Below are 15627 nucleotides of genomic sequence, written 5' to 3' on the forward strand. Positions count from 1 at the left end.
AAGAACGAGAATGAGAACAAAAACGAGAGAACGAAAGAGAGCAAGACAGAAAAAGTTAAAGACAGAGTGAAAGACAGAGAGCCTTGTAAGCTTTATCTGTGCTCACACTTGGATGTGACTCACTGTAACACCACGGAGGATGAGCTCCAGAAGACGAATAGCATTAACCGTCCCCTCTAATGGAAGTGCTGTGATCCTTTTGCCTCGTAGGGACAGGCATGCAGTAGTGAGTGTTTGCTTAGATTTAATCGCATAAACAAACTGAGAGAGAGAAAAAGGTCTCCTACAGCAAACTTTGAAGTGTCTCATTAATTAGTTTCAACCTCTTCCAACCTCGGGTAGCATGGTCAACACATTAAAACTATCTCTTCTTCAAGTTACTTCAAGATACTCCAGCCCTTAAGGATAGTTCACTGTGTGTTTATATGCCTGGATGATTCTGGCACACACTAATAACACATTTTCCTGACTTCATTTCCAGAGTGCTTTGGGGATTATAGGTTAACAATAACAAACAACAATAAAAGCGATTACACAAGTGCAAGAGCATGGAATCGGGTAGAAATTTTTCAAACCAGGTCAGGAGACATCAAAAAGAATAGGAAACAGCTCCAAGGTGCAAATTCTTTCAAATTCCATCGCAAAGAAGGAAATTCTTCTGAAAGCACAGAGCAGAATGGGTAGAGAATTGATAGATTTTCCATTCAGTCCAGCAGGACAAATGTGAACGTGTGAGTCTCCAAAATTGGAAATGTCAACCTCAGAAGCCACCACAGCTCTCACTTCAGCCAGGCTGGAGTGCCGTACTTGTGTGTTAAAAAGGTGAATGTTAACTGTTTAAATATTTAACTGAACAAGGTAAGTGTGTATTAAAAATTCATGAAGGTTATAAAATTCCACACACCTCCACACTGGCCCAGTACTTCAGAGTTACACTTGACGCTCACCAAGGCATTGAGTTTTGTACCAGTTAAAGTTTGTAGCTCATTACCTTTCTGTGGTTAATGTTACCACATGTGCATATGTGTTAAAGCAACAATCAAACTTAATTTGCACTGTTCATACATGATACCATTTATGTCCAATTTCTATCTTTACAAGCAAAAATATGTACAATTGAAGGCCGACTCTAAGCACTCATCACTAGGATATGTTATGGTGAACTACAAAGCAAGTCCCTACATACTGCAGTTCTGGACATGAGATTTTGGTAAACAGTGTAAAATTCCTGACCTTATTCCAAAAGAAAAGATGGATGGACCCAAGGTAAGCAGTTCATGTGAGAAAACCCACCAAAATCCCAGTGTTGAAGCTCTTCTGTCATGAAGAATGGGTAAAGTTCTTCCAAGCTGTTATGCAAGACTGATAAAAAGTTCCCGCTAACTTTACTTGCAGTTATTGCTGCTTAGGGGATCACAACAGATACTCAAATCAAAGGTTCCCATACTTTTCCAGTTACAGATTTGTAATGCCGGATCATTTTTCTCAATAATTAAATGAAGAAGTATAATATCTTTGGCTCATCCGTTTGATTGCCTTCACTTTGTTTACTTTTAGGACTTGTGAAAATCTGAGGTTTTGGGTCATATTTATGCAGAAATGTAGGAATTTCCACAGGTTTCACAAATTTTCAAGTGACACTTTATACATTACATCCCAGTTTGTTAGGAAGTCGGGGCGAGAGCATATGGTCATCCTCAATAATGCACCTCTGGAGGAGAGAGGCTTAAGGGCCTTGCTCACAGGCCCAACAGTGGGCGTTTGGCAGTGCTGGGGTTTGAAGCTCTGATGTTTTGTTCAGTAACCCATAGCCTTAACCATGGAGCCACTACTCCTCATGTGTGGCAGCCTGTGAACACCCACTGTCAAAATGTTTGACACACCTATTTTTAGAAACTTCACCCCAGTTAAAAGTCACTCTTAAAATGGTTGTGAAGTTTGCAGAAAGCCACCAAGCCAAGGTTAGAAAAAAAAAACCTAAATAATACAAACAATTCAGAGATGTCAAAGTATTTATTGTCAGAAAAACTAATTTGGCATAACCTGATTTCTCATGTTCAAAATCTAATACGAACACAGACACAACAGCAAGGCTTGTTACTGATTACTATCCCGTTCATATCCTGAGATCACTCTGTGCTGCCTCGGAGTTTAGCATACACCTCGGTTCTTCATGTCTGATGGAGGTCTTCATCACACTAGTGCTTAAGGAGAAATGTTAGAGCTGAAGTACAAGGACACAAGAAAAGGCAATGGCACCACAGACAGCATCGTATACATCACTATTGAAAATTCCCCTAGGACACAACAACATAACAGACATCACAGCAGGTCAGAATCCAGCTACACCTGTTTGATATGTGATGTGTTTCCTCCCTGCCGGGAACACATCTTTCCTTTCAGTACGGAAGAAAGAATGGCAGCAAGGAACGCTTGCGAAAGTGCACTTAGCACTTAAAACAGCCCGGTGGTAAAGGACAATAACAAGCCGCAGTAAGACAGCAACAATTTTGGCATGAAAGAGAAAGACAAGCTGCATTCGCTTCGTTACAACTTTAGTCTATGCGCTTTGACACAATGGCATTACGGCTCTATTAGGAAACACATGTGTCTGCTGTGTTTCTACACATGAGACAGGATTGGATCCAGTGATGTTATCCAGAGTGATTTAGGTCAAGCACGTTGGCTAAAGAATGTGCTGCTACTCCCCCCATTACATGGCATGCCAGAAGCTGACAGAAACTGTCCAGTCCAGCAACTTGTCACAGTAATGGTGCAGTCATGTGGGGATGCTTCAAAAGCCTGTCACTAAATATGTGTCTTTGGTGTCATTCACTTCACCACTCTTTCGCTGGTTAAGCAAATGTTACCTAAACCAGTCAGGGTCGTGTTATAAGAGAGAGCTCTGCTCTGACTTACCGATGTGTTTCCCGTACATGTGGTAATAAAAGCCAAAGCAGTATGCAGGAGGGTTGGTGATGCCGTAAGGATTTTTAGGTGCCACGTTGAAGGTGGGGCTCAGCAATCGGGCCTTGTCCCCTTCTTTACGGGGTCTGGAAGTCTCGATGTACATATAGAATCCTGCCAAATACACAAAACAAGTCACAATTTGCTATTTAACATGCAAAACACCACAGAGACAGTGTGTTACCAGAGCTCAGGAGCAAACCCTAGAGGCACCAATGCTACCAGCTGCACCACCAGGCAACCCCTATTTCCAGTGAAAAAGGAAACAGATTTTTTTTCTATTCCTATATTAATACAGGATAATTAAAAGGCCAGGAAGTCTCTTGAGGGTAATGTACTTTTATATAGTTTTATGTCTGCCACCAGGATGATTAAAGCAAATGTATTATTTATAACATCAGCTGCTACTGCATTCCCATAAAAGCCACAATCACCAGCGTGCCTCCCTCCAGACCTCCTCCTCCTCCTTCTCCCTCCTCTTCTTCCTCTTTCTATCAAAAGCCTCTTTGTGGAAGTGTCAATAAAGGGAGGTCAGACTGAATCTCTGTTGTAACTGGCAAGCCTTTCTCTCTTTGAAGTCACTTTCAAAACCATTATTGCCTGTTAGGGAAATTTTCATTTCAACTTGGAAATTACGCAGTCTAATCTGTGAAGCTGAATTTATGTCCAAATTAAACTGCTGAATCTGGCATTTAGGACTTAACAGAAAGCGGCTGATTGCTTCATTTAAATGCACCGCACCTTACCAGCAAAATAAAAGATGAGGCTTTAATGGCTGCCAAGCCGATGCTTGCTGCACATGTACTGAGGGGTGAATCTTTCCCATGTTCGGTGGTCATACAAACCTTGTTTTGAGCCGCTGCGGTCTCCACTGGGTCCTGTGTTGGGAGTGTATTTAGTGTCCCGTGTGGCGGCGCTATGTCTTGTCCAATCAAAGTTGTCATTCTTGTCCTGAGTGAACATGCAAATGGGTTCCTCCTCAAAGCTGCAGTGGAATTCCCCTAAGCAACGAGAGAAGTGATCAGTCTCATTCGATTCAAAACACACCTGACCAGACATGCTTAAGAAGCTTAAAAGGACTTCAGTGTTGATGATCAGGAGCTTACTTAATCTTGTATAACCTCCTTAACACACTGTCAGCCCCAAATGAAGCACTAAAAGGCCTGTCTCGCCTTTTTTAGGGGCATCGCTATGCTGCTATTGATATTCCGCTTGAGTGGTTTATGATAAATATTCATTGATTTTATTCAAACATAGCTTCGAGCAATGTGGACTGGTGACCTTCAGAGAGGCAGGGGCAGAGCTGTATTTTTATTTATTTATCTATTTTTAAAACCAAGGTATCTCTCAGCACAGATCACTTTGGGCTTTCGGTTAAAAGCAGTCCAAAAGGCCAGGCTGTTGGCCCTTCCCTAATTTCATGCCTGAAGACTTAAACAGGGGAATCATTTCAAATTATTGAAAGAAATTCTTTTAAAAGAATCTACAATATATAAAAAAATAAAAATGGAGAGAGGGATACTTACTCAGATGTGGGTTAATGGGAGCTGTGAAGAAATAAATGGGAAAGGGTTTTAAAAACTGGCATAAAAATAACACGGGAAACTGCTCAATGAAAATCATATACATACAGTACTACATGTCAATCTGCCCGTCATTTTAGACTAATAATGACATTAATACTGGGAAATTATATACATGAAATTATGCAGGGAATAAGAAAATTTTGTCATTAAAGATAACGCTTGAGACATTTGACATTTATTACACCAAGTCTTCCTTATAGTTCACACACAATCGGGGCAACTGCACACTTGCACACTAAACCAACTCAATTAAAGCAACAAGATAAAAAATCAACTCAGCTTTAAATTGCTTGCATTTTTCATTCAAAGTTCAGAACATTATTGACATGCTAAATAACTACAATCATTAATTAATCAATAATGGTTTTTGAAAACCATATTACAAGGACCGTATTAGAAAAGCATATGGGATAAATTAAGAACCGAATTAAATGCAAATTCTATTAGGAACATACAGAACAGAGTACAGCAAGCAGTGTGATTAAAATAGAGCAAATTAAAAATAAAATTTAGAAGTGATATTAATTAAAATTCAATAAAATGGTATAACATTAGCTGTACAAAAAAAAAGTCATTTTTGATTAATATGTTGTTATTCACAAACATAGAATTCATCCCTTATCCCGAAGACCCTGAATTGATAATTCTAATGCTGAATTATACAAATATAATTTTTTTAATAACCTCATGATATTAGCCCCCATTAGCTATTCAGTGCACAAATGAGTAGACATACAGCAGAGAGTGCAGCGTTTGTGCTCTGTGCATTTACAAGGCCATATACTCATGCATTTCAAAGCAGCTGCTTCTTAATATGCAGTTCTCACTAGCAACATAAGAAGGATACATCCATTGAAAACAAGCTAAAGGTCAAGGGTACAAAAATGCAGTTTGTTTCAATAAGTCACTGTAATTTCTTTCGCGGAGTAAATACAATCTAAGCTGTCAAGAAGATGCATGGGCTTTTTCATGATCGATTTCTGCCACGCTGAATAAATGTGGAGCATCAGCTTAACCCCGAAACTTCGTTACCGTGGCATGATTTATGAAATGCTGTAGGTCATGGAAAGAATTGATTTTAATTCACTCGATTAAACTAGCTAATAAGAAATCATTCCTGCAAAGCAAACATGTGTAAAGGAATATTGGTTAAGATCTCTGAGCTGGTCTTGTAGAGCCACAAAACAGTGGAAAGAGAGAGAGAAAGAGAGAGATAGAGAGAGAGAGAGATAGAGAGAGAGAGAGCGAGAGAGAGAGAGAGAGAGAGAGAGAGAGAGAGAGAGAGAGAGAATTTTATGATTTTACTGTATGTGTGCTTTCATGATACAGTACCAAGATTCATGATAAATGATAAATATAATGCAGTCTTTAAAATGCAGATTATTACCATATCTTGAACTTTTCTTGAACACTTAGTAGTGATATGAATGAACTGTCCTGTCCCTACACACACTTTAAGAGCAGGGCAAAAAAAAAAAAAAAAAGAATACATGAAAGGAAATTTGTAAAAGATACTCTGAAAACTGACTACATTTACAGTGGTCGATTTGTTTCGGGTATAGAAATGCTTCCGTAAAATTGTTACAGTACATATCGTTTGATTCGACTTCCTCTATGTGACAATGTAGAGCATATGTACAGCTACCCACACAGACATCACTGCAAACGAACGCGTCTGCCACATTCGACGCAACACAGAACTTTTTCCCACACAGAGGACACATTGTGCATGTGTCACAACAGCAAACTCACACAAACCATAAGCTCAATTTCCTTTCTTTATATATATAAGGATAGACCTGGGAGGTCTGCTGCAGCAAGTCTTATATGTACAAGTTATTGTCTTATATGTTCCAGTTAGTCATTACATATTCATTTACACAGCTGTTTTTAACCAAAACGTAGAGAAACGTTTCGCACTGGTAATACAGAAGCAGGTTATTTAGACTTTTTAAATCCTGCCTTGAAGCAGCGTTAGCACCGTGTGTTAACTGTGTGTACAGTTAGAAATTATGCCTTGTTACAACGTCACTGCTTTTCTAGATTTTGTTCGTTTGTTCTTCCTTGTATAGCCAATACCTTTGTGTTAATTCCATTTTGTATTATTTTATTTTACTTTTAAGTTAAATCTTTGACTATTTTTATAAAGTGGACAGTTCATGCATTGTGTATGAAGAATAAAATTGTAATTTGAATTTGAGATGTTTAGCAACAGATAACCAATAAGAAATGTATGCTTTACAGTCATTACAGTCACAATTCATACTGTGTAAACTCTTTGATTTCTTGCACCTCTGAAGATTTTATATAACCAAAGAGGATTTACGTGGTTGCGTTTTTTTTTTTCTCACTGGTGCGAAAGCGCAAGACTAGCCGTTATTTAAATCAGTTGAACGCTGTATTTATCAAATCAAGGTTGTATTCATCCAAGCAGTTTTTAGGAACATACAGTGTGAACTGTCAGATTATAAATAGCCAGGGTTAACTGTTTAACCCTGGGTAAAATATGAGCAGTGTGAAACATGGAAGAAGATTCTGTTTACAACGACCCAGCGTTCACTACTTCAAGCGTGAGAAGCCCTATAGTTTAATTCAAAATATTTTCTTAGCATTATGTTACTGGTTTGAATCCTAAAAACAATTTATTAGGTGTAAAGACTATAAATATTCAACCATAGAGGAATTCCTGTCCCTGTTGCTAATATCCTGTACAATGTTCCAGTGGAGTTGTGTGCTGAATATAAGGGCCTTTCTCAAACTGGCACTGAATGACCCTTTTTATTCAGAAAAAAAAAAGGATGTAACTACTGAATACGGAAAAGGGCCTGTCGTTATGCAAATGCTTTTTTATGTTAGCAGCGAAAAGCATAGATAAGCAAGGACACAGACTGATAGTGTGACTTATTCTGAGTGTCAGATACGCTGCCTTTTAAAAAGACCATGTGCAAAATAATTTACTTCACATGGACATGGCCTACAGTCCAGTATAACCTTACTGTGATCACGAAAAATGCCGTATGAGCTTTATCTGATGTAGTAATAAGATCCTCAAAACCTCCATTTCATTCAAGCAGCCATCACTTTTGGAAAATTATTAAAAAACAAAAACCCTGTGTTTCAGTAATAACTGTTCCAGTAATCATCTGTATGATTAATCTTCTGAACATCCTTCATTACTGAGTGTAACAAGCTGAAATTATTTTTTACTCATCCTTTGCCTGTACACAAGAATCTCATCAGAATGAAGCTATCTTTGGCTTGCTGGCAGCATCAGAACATGCAATTCAGGCGTGAGTGTGAGACCGTGTGAAGATTATATTGTCCTAGTTATGCTGCAGTTTTTTTTTCAGCTTGTAGAAAGACAGAGGAACTGAATCTTCTTGTACTGTATGAACAGATCTCATAAGAACAGGTCTCCTGAGGCCTAACAGGCAAAGGAATAATGATCCCATAAGGCTGAAAGAAAGAATATTATCTTTATGTGTTTATTCATTGTTATTACACACTTAAAAATTCTTTCTCTTTAAGTACTGCATGCTTAATGGCAACCTGCTGTACATGTCAACAATCATTATAGTGCTTTAATTACTTTACATATTTGCAAGGTAGCGCTGTCTAGGGACAACGCACTTCTGTTTATGTATCTAGAGCATTTAGTAGAAAATGTTTAGCAATAACGTCCTCATGAGTACCTCGGAGTGTGGCTATAGTGTGTAGTGTGAGTGTGTATGTGTCTGCGTGTATGACGTGTTTTCCAATCAACGCACTGTCCTGATTTTATCAACGTGCCGGAAAGCTGCCATTTCATTTTTGTTTACTTCAGCTGTCATTTGAATAATCTGAATAATTAACCTTGGAGCCAGATTAGTGAAAGGTGCTATTTTTAGTAGAAATAATAATGGTAGTAAATACCATTAAGATAAGAGATAAGATAAATGCAAACATCCCAACCCACAACAGAAAGCCTCTGAAATGAAGTGTGACTGGAAATGACATGAGCTGAACATGTATAAGCCGATGTGTGAGGACTCGCAGTGATGTGCTGACTCTTATGTTAACGAACGTATGTGATGAGATGAGATGTTGGCCAGGATTTCTGCCACACAACACATTTCCATCAATGGCCATTATAAGGAGATTATTATGTTTTAAACATTATTATAATTAAAAAAAATAAAGAGATATGATAATCTAATGTTTGCAGCTGCACAGTGCATAGCTCCCTAATAGCATCGCTCTTTCAGCTCTCCCTGATCATATGACAGCTACAGAATGGAGAGGGTGAAGACTCACTGGTTACTCCAAAACATGTGACACCATTTATTCACACTGCTTGTCATGGAGCATCACAGGGATGTGTAACACACTCACAGGAAACTCACATCTCCCTCTTCCACATACATGAGCTCACAGACATAAATGTTCCGATAGTGATTGACAGGACAGACAGACAGACAGTTTGAGACAGAAAGAGAGACAGATAGACAGAGACAAAGATATAGAGAAAAACTGTCTGAGACAGAGTGAGGAAAAGGGGGGGGTACAGAAAGACAGGCAGACAGACAAACAGACAGAAGGAGAAACAGTTTGAGAGAGGGAAAGAGACCAATAAACAGACAGAACGTCTGGAGAGGGTTGACAGGCAGACAGAAGGAGAAAGAGTTTAAGACAGACAGACAGACAGACAGACAGACAGTCAGTATGAGAGAGAGAGCGAGAGAGAGACAGACAGACAGACAGACAGACAAAGTGACAGGGAAAGACAGACAGAATGACAGACAGACAGAGAAGCAGTCTGAGTTGGAGAGAGGGAGAGGGGGCAGACAGACAGACAGACAGACAGACAGAGAAGCAGTCTGAGACAGAGTGAGGGAGAGGGGGCAGACAGACAGACAGTTTGAGAGAGAGAGACAGACAGACAGAGAAACAGTTTAAGACAGACAGACAGACAGACAGTTGAGAGAGACAGACAGACAGACAGACAGACAGACAGACAGTTTGAGAGAGACAGACAGACAGACAGAAAAACAGTTTGAGACAGACAGACAGACAGACAGACAGACAGAGAAACAGTTTGAGAGAGACAGCAAGAGAGAGAGACAGACAGACAGACAGACAATGTGACAGGGAAAGACAGACAGGCAGATTGGACCAAATCCAACACTGCTCTCTTGGACTCCTGGCCATGGATTCAAGTCGCCAGCAATGGCTGGAAAATATCTCAAATGGAAACTGACACAACACCCAAACTGCATCAGACACAAACAAGAGTCTTCCACTGGCCATGGATCATAAATCAAGATAATAATCTAAAGTGCTAATTAGTTCTATCATGATATGCACCTGCATGCTTCCCTCACTGGCTTCGAAAGAGATATAACATAATTGACACCAGCTTCTTGGTTGAACAATAGTGAACAATAAGGTCCTTATCAGAAAGTAAACGAAGGATAATAACCAGCAGCTATCATAACGCTTGCCGTCACCTGGGTGTTAAATGCAAGCATAAACAGAACAATCCGATATGTGACACATTGTGGACATAGGTTTAGAAATTGCACGGTTTTGTTAACTTTTCTAATCTTCTGTGACAAAGGATACTTGTTTTTCTCTGACGTGCCTTTAGGGCACTTCAACCGTGCTATGATATCAGCTCTACTCTCAGCACTGGTCCTTGCTTTTCCCCTAATGTTTACATGAACATTTTACATTTACAGCATTTGGCAGATGCCCTTATCCAGAGTGAATTACAGCAATGCTCTCTAGCAAAAACACATCCTCGTGCTAGCACAAATAGGTCAGGGACTAACAATACGGGGAAAAAAAGGGAAATGTTGTGTTTAATTGCTTCATTAGCCCTGCAATTAATTACTGTGCATGACAACCAAATACAAAGTAAAGATGGACAACAACAGTAGTACTTATTTACTGCATTAAAAACACACACACACACACACACACACACACACAACACTTTTAATTTACATCATTTGGCGGACGCACTTATCCAGAGCGACTTACATTATCTCTTTTTTTTTTGTTTTATTAATTTTTGTATACAGCTGAGCAATTGAGGGTTAAGGGCCTTGCAAAACACACACCCTCACACACCTATTCAAACACTACAGTCATTTCAGAGATGGGAATCAGCCTGCATTTCTTTGGACCAAAGCACAGAGAGAACATACAAACACTCCGACCCCAGAGGTCTGAGGCCAACATGCTATTTACTAACACATGCCCCAAAATCCTCATCATAAACACCTGAAAAAACTGAAATCTTAAAAATAACAACACACTACAGATAGCATAAAGCTCATGCCCGAAAAACAGCATGAGCTCAGTTCACTGTGTGTCACTGCCAGTACAATCAACTGCAACTAATTGCAACCTCCATGTTGTCTCCGCTAATCCAAGCCTTTGTGAACAGCAAGCAGCTCTAACAGCTTCTGTTAGAGTAGTAACCTGTAAGAATGGCTGAGCTGGATAGCTGAGTGTTATCCCTTTGGCATGCAAGGTGCAGAATGGGTTTGCTTTGTATCGTGAGATGCTCATATATTTGCTCAGTGAGGAGTGATACAGAGCTTATTTACGTTATGAGCAAAATGTTAGTGAACATATTAGGGTCATTTAGAGGTGCTAGAAAACATCACTGGATAATGTTAGGTCATATACAGAGGCATAGAATTAGTCAGTCACTAAAATGGTAACAGACATTATTATAATTGTTATGATACAATTATCATATTTTCATTTTATTACCTGCATAGTGTTCCTAGCATCATTTTCATTTTGGATATAATTCATACTTATGGAAATAGTAACAATTGAAATGACATTTATTGAATAAATAGTAACAAGGAAACATGAATCACAACAAAAACAGATCTGGGCACCTTAAATCACATCAATATTTAGTAGGGGCTCCTTTTGCTAAAAATGCCTCTTATAGCCACTGATAAAGCCTTGAATTCTGGCTGCAGGCATTTTTGTCCATTCTTCATCGCAAAACATTTCCAGTTCAGTCAGGTTTCATGGCTGATGAGCATGCACAGCTTTCTTGAAATCAGTCCAAAGATTTTTAATTATGTTTTAGTCTGGGGACTGGGATGGCCATTTTAGAACATTGTATTTGTGTCTGTGCATGAATTACTTTGTAGATTTGGAACAATGCTTTGAATCATTGTCTTGCTGAAACAACCAACCCCTGATTGTTGAACGTTGTTCTTAAGAATCTGCTGATACTGAGTGTAATCCATGCAACCTGCCACCTGGCCTCACAGCCCCATAACAAGATGAACCCTACACCAGATTTTACAGTAAGAAGCAGATTCTTCTCATGAAAAGCTGTTCTTTTTCCACCATGCAAAGCACTTTTGGTTGTGTACAGTAACTCTATCTTAGTTTCATCTGTCCACAGCACATTATTATAAAATAATTCTGGCTTGTCCAGATGAGCTTGTGCATACCTCAAATGACTCTGTTTCTGGCAGTAAGCACAAACATCAGCAGCAAGATGTACAGTACATAAAGCTCTTTGGAGATGGTCTGTGGTTTGTGTGTCACCATTCCAACCGTTCTTCACCTCTGCCTTTTAGATATTCTCAGCCTACCACATATTTCCTTCTACATTTGCATTTCTGGCATTTAGCAGACACTCTTATCCAGAGTGATTTACATTATTTATTTCAATTTATACAACTGAGCAATTGAGGGTTAAGAGCCTTACTCAGGGGCCCAGCAATGGAAGCATTGTTGACCTGGGATTCGAACTCATGACCTGTGTTGTTCCTGTGGCCTTCCACTTTAACTAATATTTCAACTATACATCTAACTGTGGAGACAGAGTCCTTAAACGGAATTATCCTACTTCTTAGGTCATTAGTGAGTTCTTATGAAGTTCCCATTTTGCTACTTTCTATTAATCGGGGAAAAAATACTTACAACAAAACAAACTAACAATTTGCTAACAAATCTCATGATTCTTTGCACCTTAATTGAGCCAAACATATCAATTCTGTGTTGTTAGATAGCCTGAAGTTACTACAGGTATTCAAATTAGTTCAACTGAAAATGTGGCCAAACTTTTGCACAGCAATTATTACACTACACTAAAAATTTCTGTCATTTTTTTCTGAAAACATCCAGCTTTCTCTGGAAACAAAATGACATATCACCATGACCTTTCCTTATAAAGACGGAGCAAATTATTATGCAGCCTCAGAGGGGTGCCCAAACTTTTGCATAAAACTGTATGTGATACGCTAATAATACGCTACTTTCCTTACTAAGTACCATTAGATATTTATATTTCTATACACTCAAGCCACTCCAGTCATAGTGTGCTTTTTCTGTGTCTGTATATCAGTGTATTCTGACTTAACAGTTATAAATACTTCATTCAAAATAACTTCATTCAAAAAAACTATGAAACACCTTCTACAGTATATATACCTGAGAATGAAATAAAATGACAAAAATGATAATCTGCCTTTGGATCATTTCAACAAACATGTTAGACAATTTTTGTGTATTTTTAGATTAGATCCAAGCATATTTTACAGTGAATAATACGTAATAGCCTTAAAATTAGTTTTCCGTCCCGATGACCTGTCCACCCTGTTACTGTACATCAACATGATTTATTTTTCCTTTGAAATTCTTACGAATACGATTGTAATGTTCATTTCTACAATAGAGGAAAATCAATTTTCCCAATCTATTAGCCACAATAAAGCTGAATTAGCAGCACTCCATATTAGTAGCACCTGACAGTAGTGCTAATTACTTATTAATAAATAAATACTTATTGACTTATTGTTACTTATTGACAAATATTTTATTAAATTGTCCACAAATGGATTCCCAGAAAGATAATTATCTTTAGAGCCCACAGCCTGACTACTGTGTAATTTTTATTCCAGATTAACAATTTAGGACTCATATTCAGATTCAATGGCAGGCATATTTGTGTTTTTATTTATCTGAATAATCTTTCAAATAAATTTGGTAATTTACTTGAGGCTTGAGGAGCCAGTGGAGATAGATAGAAAGGATGGAGAAATGACTTCTCTAGTGTAGGATATCAGGACAGCAACAAACAACTTAAACTAGCATCTACTTTCTTTATTTAAATGTTGTTTTCTACACAGAAGTACACAAAATTTGTCATATCGTCGCTGTCGGGCGGAAACCTCGTATGTCCAAATTTTGTCAATTTCATATTTTTTCACATATCGATGCTATTGGTCAGTCCCCACGTGGGTCTATTATTTTTACAAGTTATTAACCAATCTAAAGTCTTGAAAATAGCTTGAGTGCAAATCTCATAACTCCATTGGACACTTCAACTGTCCACCTCTTCCTCACTCCGCGGGAGAGCTTTGCGGCATATTTCTCCTCAAGAAGACTCAACTCAACGAATCAACATGTCTTCTGAGGTAAATGTCTTCAAAACACTGGGCTCAAAGAAGAAAATATCTTGACCCCCGCTAGTTCTGGTGCTCGTCTGAGGACAGGAATTTAGCGCAAGACAATCCACTGCAACGCGGACTAAACCCTGTGCACTGCGTTTTTTTAATTTCCTGAAAAATAACGGTTTTGGAGATACGAGGATTCCGCCCCGCCTGACAGTGACGATATATAAAGCCAAATCTTCAATACAAGCAATTGTGAGTTTCTCCATGATCCCTTTAATAAATCAGATGATCTGACATGGGCTCACGATCTGTATTTTGGTAAAACTTGACTTAAGGTGTGTCTCAATCAGCTCCCTAGTTCAATAGTCAGGGATTCAATAATACAGATGTCTGCCATTTTAAACAAAAGTCCTTCAGTAAAAACAGCCACCAGTAAGATTAACATAATGCGAAAGATACTGTATATAACGAGAGAAACAAGAGACAAATTGTGTGAAATGAGACAGGGTCCACTGATTCACAAACTTAGGCACTAGGGAAACAACTTTAGCGATTCATAAAGATAACTGTCAAAAGACGAAATCCTGACATGTACATAATTTGTAAATGCATTAGTATTAATAGCTGCTTTAGTAACAGCTGTATAACACTCACCACTGTAGGTCACCATCCTGATGGCGGAGTCTCCCTCACCAAAGCGGGTGATAGGGGTCAGGCGCACTTCATAGGCTTCAGGTCTGATGAGCTCTGTCAGGTTATAAGTGATAAGCTCTCCTTTCTGAATGGGGCCTTCAACAGGTATTTCCTGCTCCCACCACCTCTGCTGCCCGATCTGTGAAGCAGCCCAAACATCCATTGATACACATTCTGGCTTTCTGGTGCAAGTCTAATCTAGCTTTAACACATAAAGGAACATAAATTGTGAAAAATGAGATATAAACCAAATACAAATACAAAAAGAAAAAAATCACTGAAGGATTGTCAGAAAAACCTGTAGAAGCCAAGGCACCATTATTACAGCAACTTTGTGCTCTATATAATCAGATGTGCTTCTACAACAAGGAGGATATAAGGTGTATTATTAGACTTTAGTACAACCCACATAAGGTATCCACAGGGACGTTCTTAGACACAGGCAGATTCCTAGGTATATAACTTAGACCTACAAACTCATAGCTCACTATATAAACATATACAGTATACGTGTATGATAATAAACTTCATGTACCCGGAAACACATTCATCATTCGTGACCTGATTAATAACTTTTACAAACTGGCCAGCAATACACTAGACAGAAAACATAAACCTAAAAGACACGTCAAGTGTTTTATGCTTATTAAAAGACGGGAAGACCGGTGAAGTGTGTAAAAGCAGAACAGAGCACTACTCCCTCTTTCTGGTCTCGCTTTAGCAAAGTATTCCTGAGCGTAGATTTGATTACTTAAGTGTTCTTTTTAATTGTAAACCCATTTAAACATATTCAATAATTTATTTTCACATCATTAAATTTAAATAATTATGCCTTTATCTAAATAATACAATTTGGTGGTTCAACAAAAGGGAAGCTTGTTTTATCCGTCAGAGAGCTGACTGAAAGTATTTTACACTGGCGCTAGGCTTGTGCTATAGAAATATTTAATCTTCCCTACACT

General features: G+C 38.5%; 1 protein-coding gene across 1 annotated transcript in view; it reads right to left on the minus strand.

The window, feature by feature from the left end:
* mdga2a (MAM domain containing glycosylphosphatidylinositol anchor 2a) overlaps positions 1-15627 on the minus strand; it is a 190406-nt gene that overhangs the window by 9506 nt on the left and 165273 nt on the right. Inside the window, exons 11-14 of the mRNA XM_060866341.1 lie at positions 14627-14804; positions 4494-4514; positions 3813-3968; positions 2920-3081 (exon numbers count right to left, since the gene is read on the minus strand). Of these exons, the coding sequence (XP_060722324.1) occupies positions 2920-3081; positions 3813-3968; positions 4494-4514; positions 14627-14804 (517 nt within the window). The remainder of the gene's footprint in view (positions 1-2919; positions 3082-3812; positions 3969-4493; positions 4515-14626; positions 14805-15627) is intronic.

This window comes from Tachysurus vachellii, chromosome 3, assembly GCF_030014155.1.
Source record: "Tachysurus vachellii isolate PV-2020 chromosome 3, HZAU_Pvac_v1, whole genome shotgun sequence".
Classification (NCBI taxonomy): Eukaryota; Metazoa; Chordata; class Actinopteri; order Siluriformes; family Bagridae; genus Tachysurus; species Tachysurus vachellii.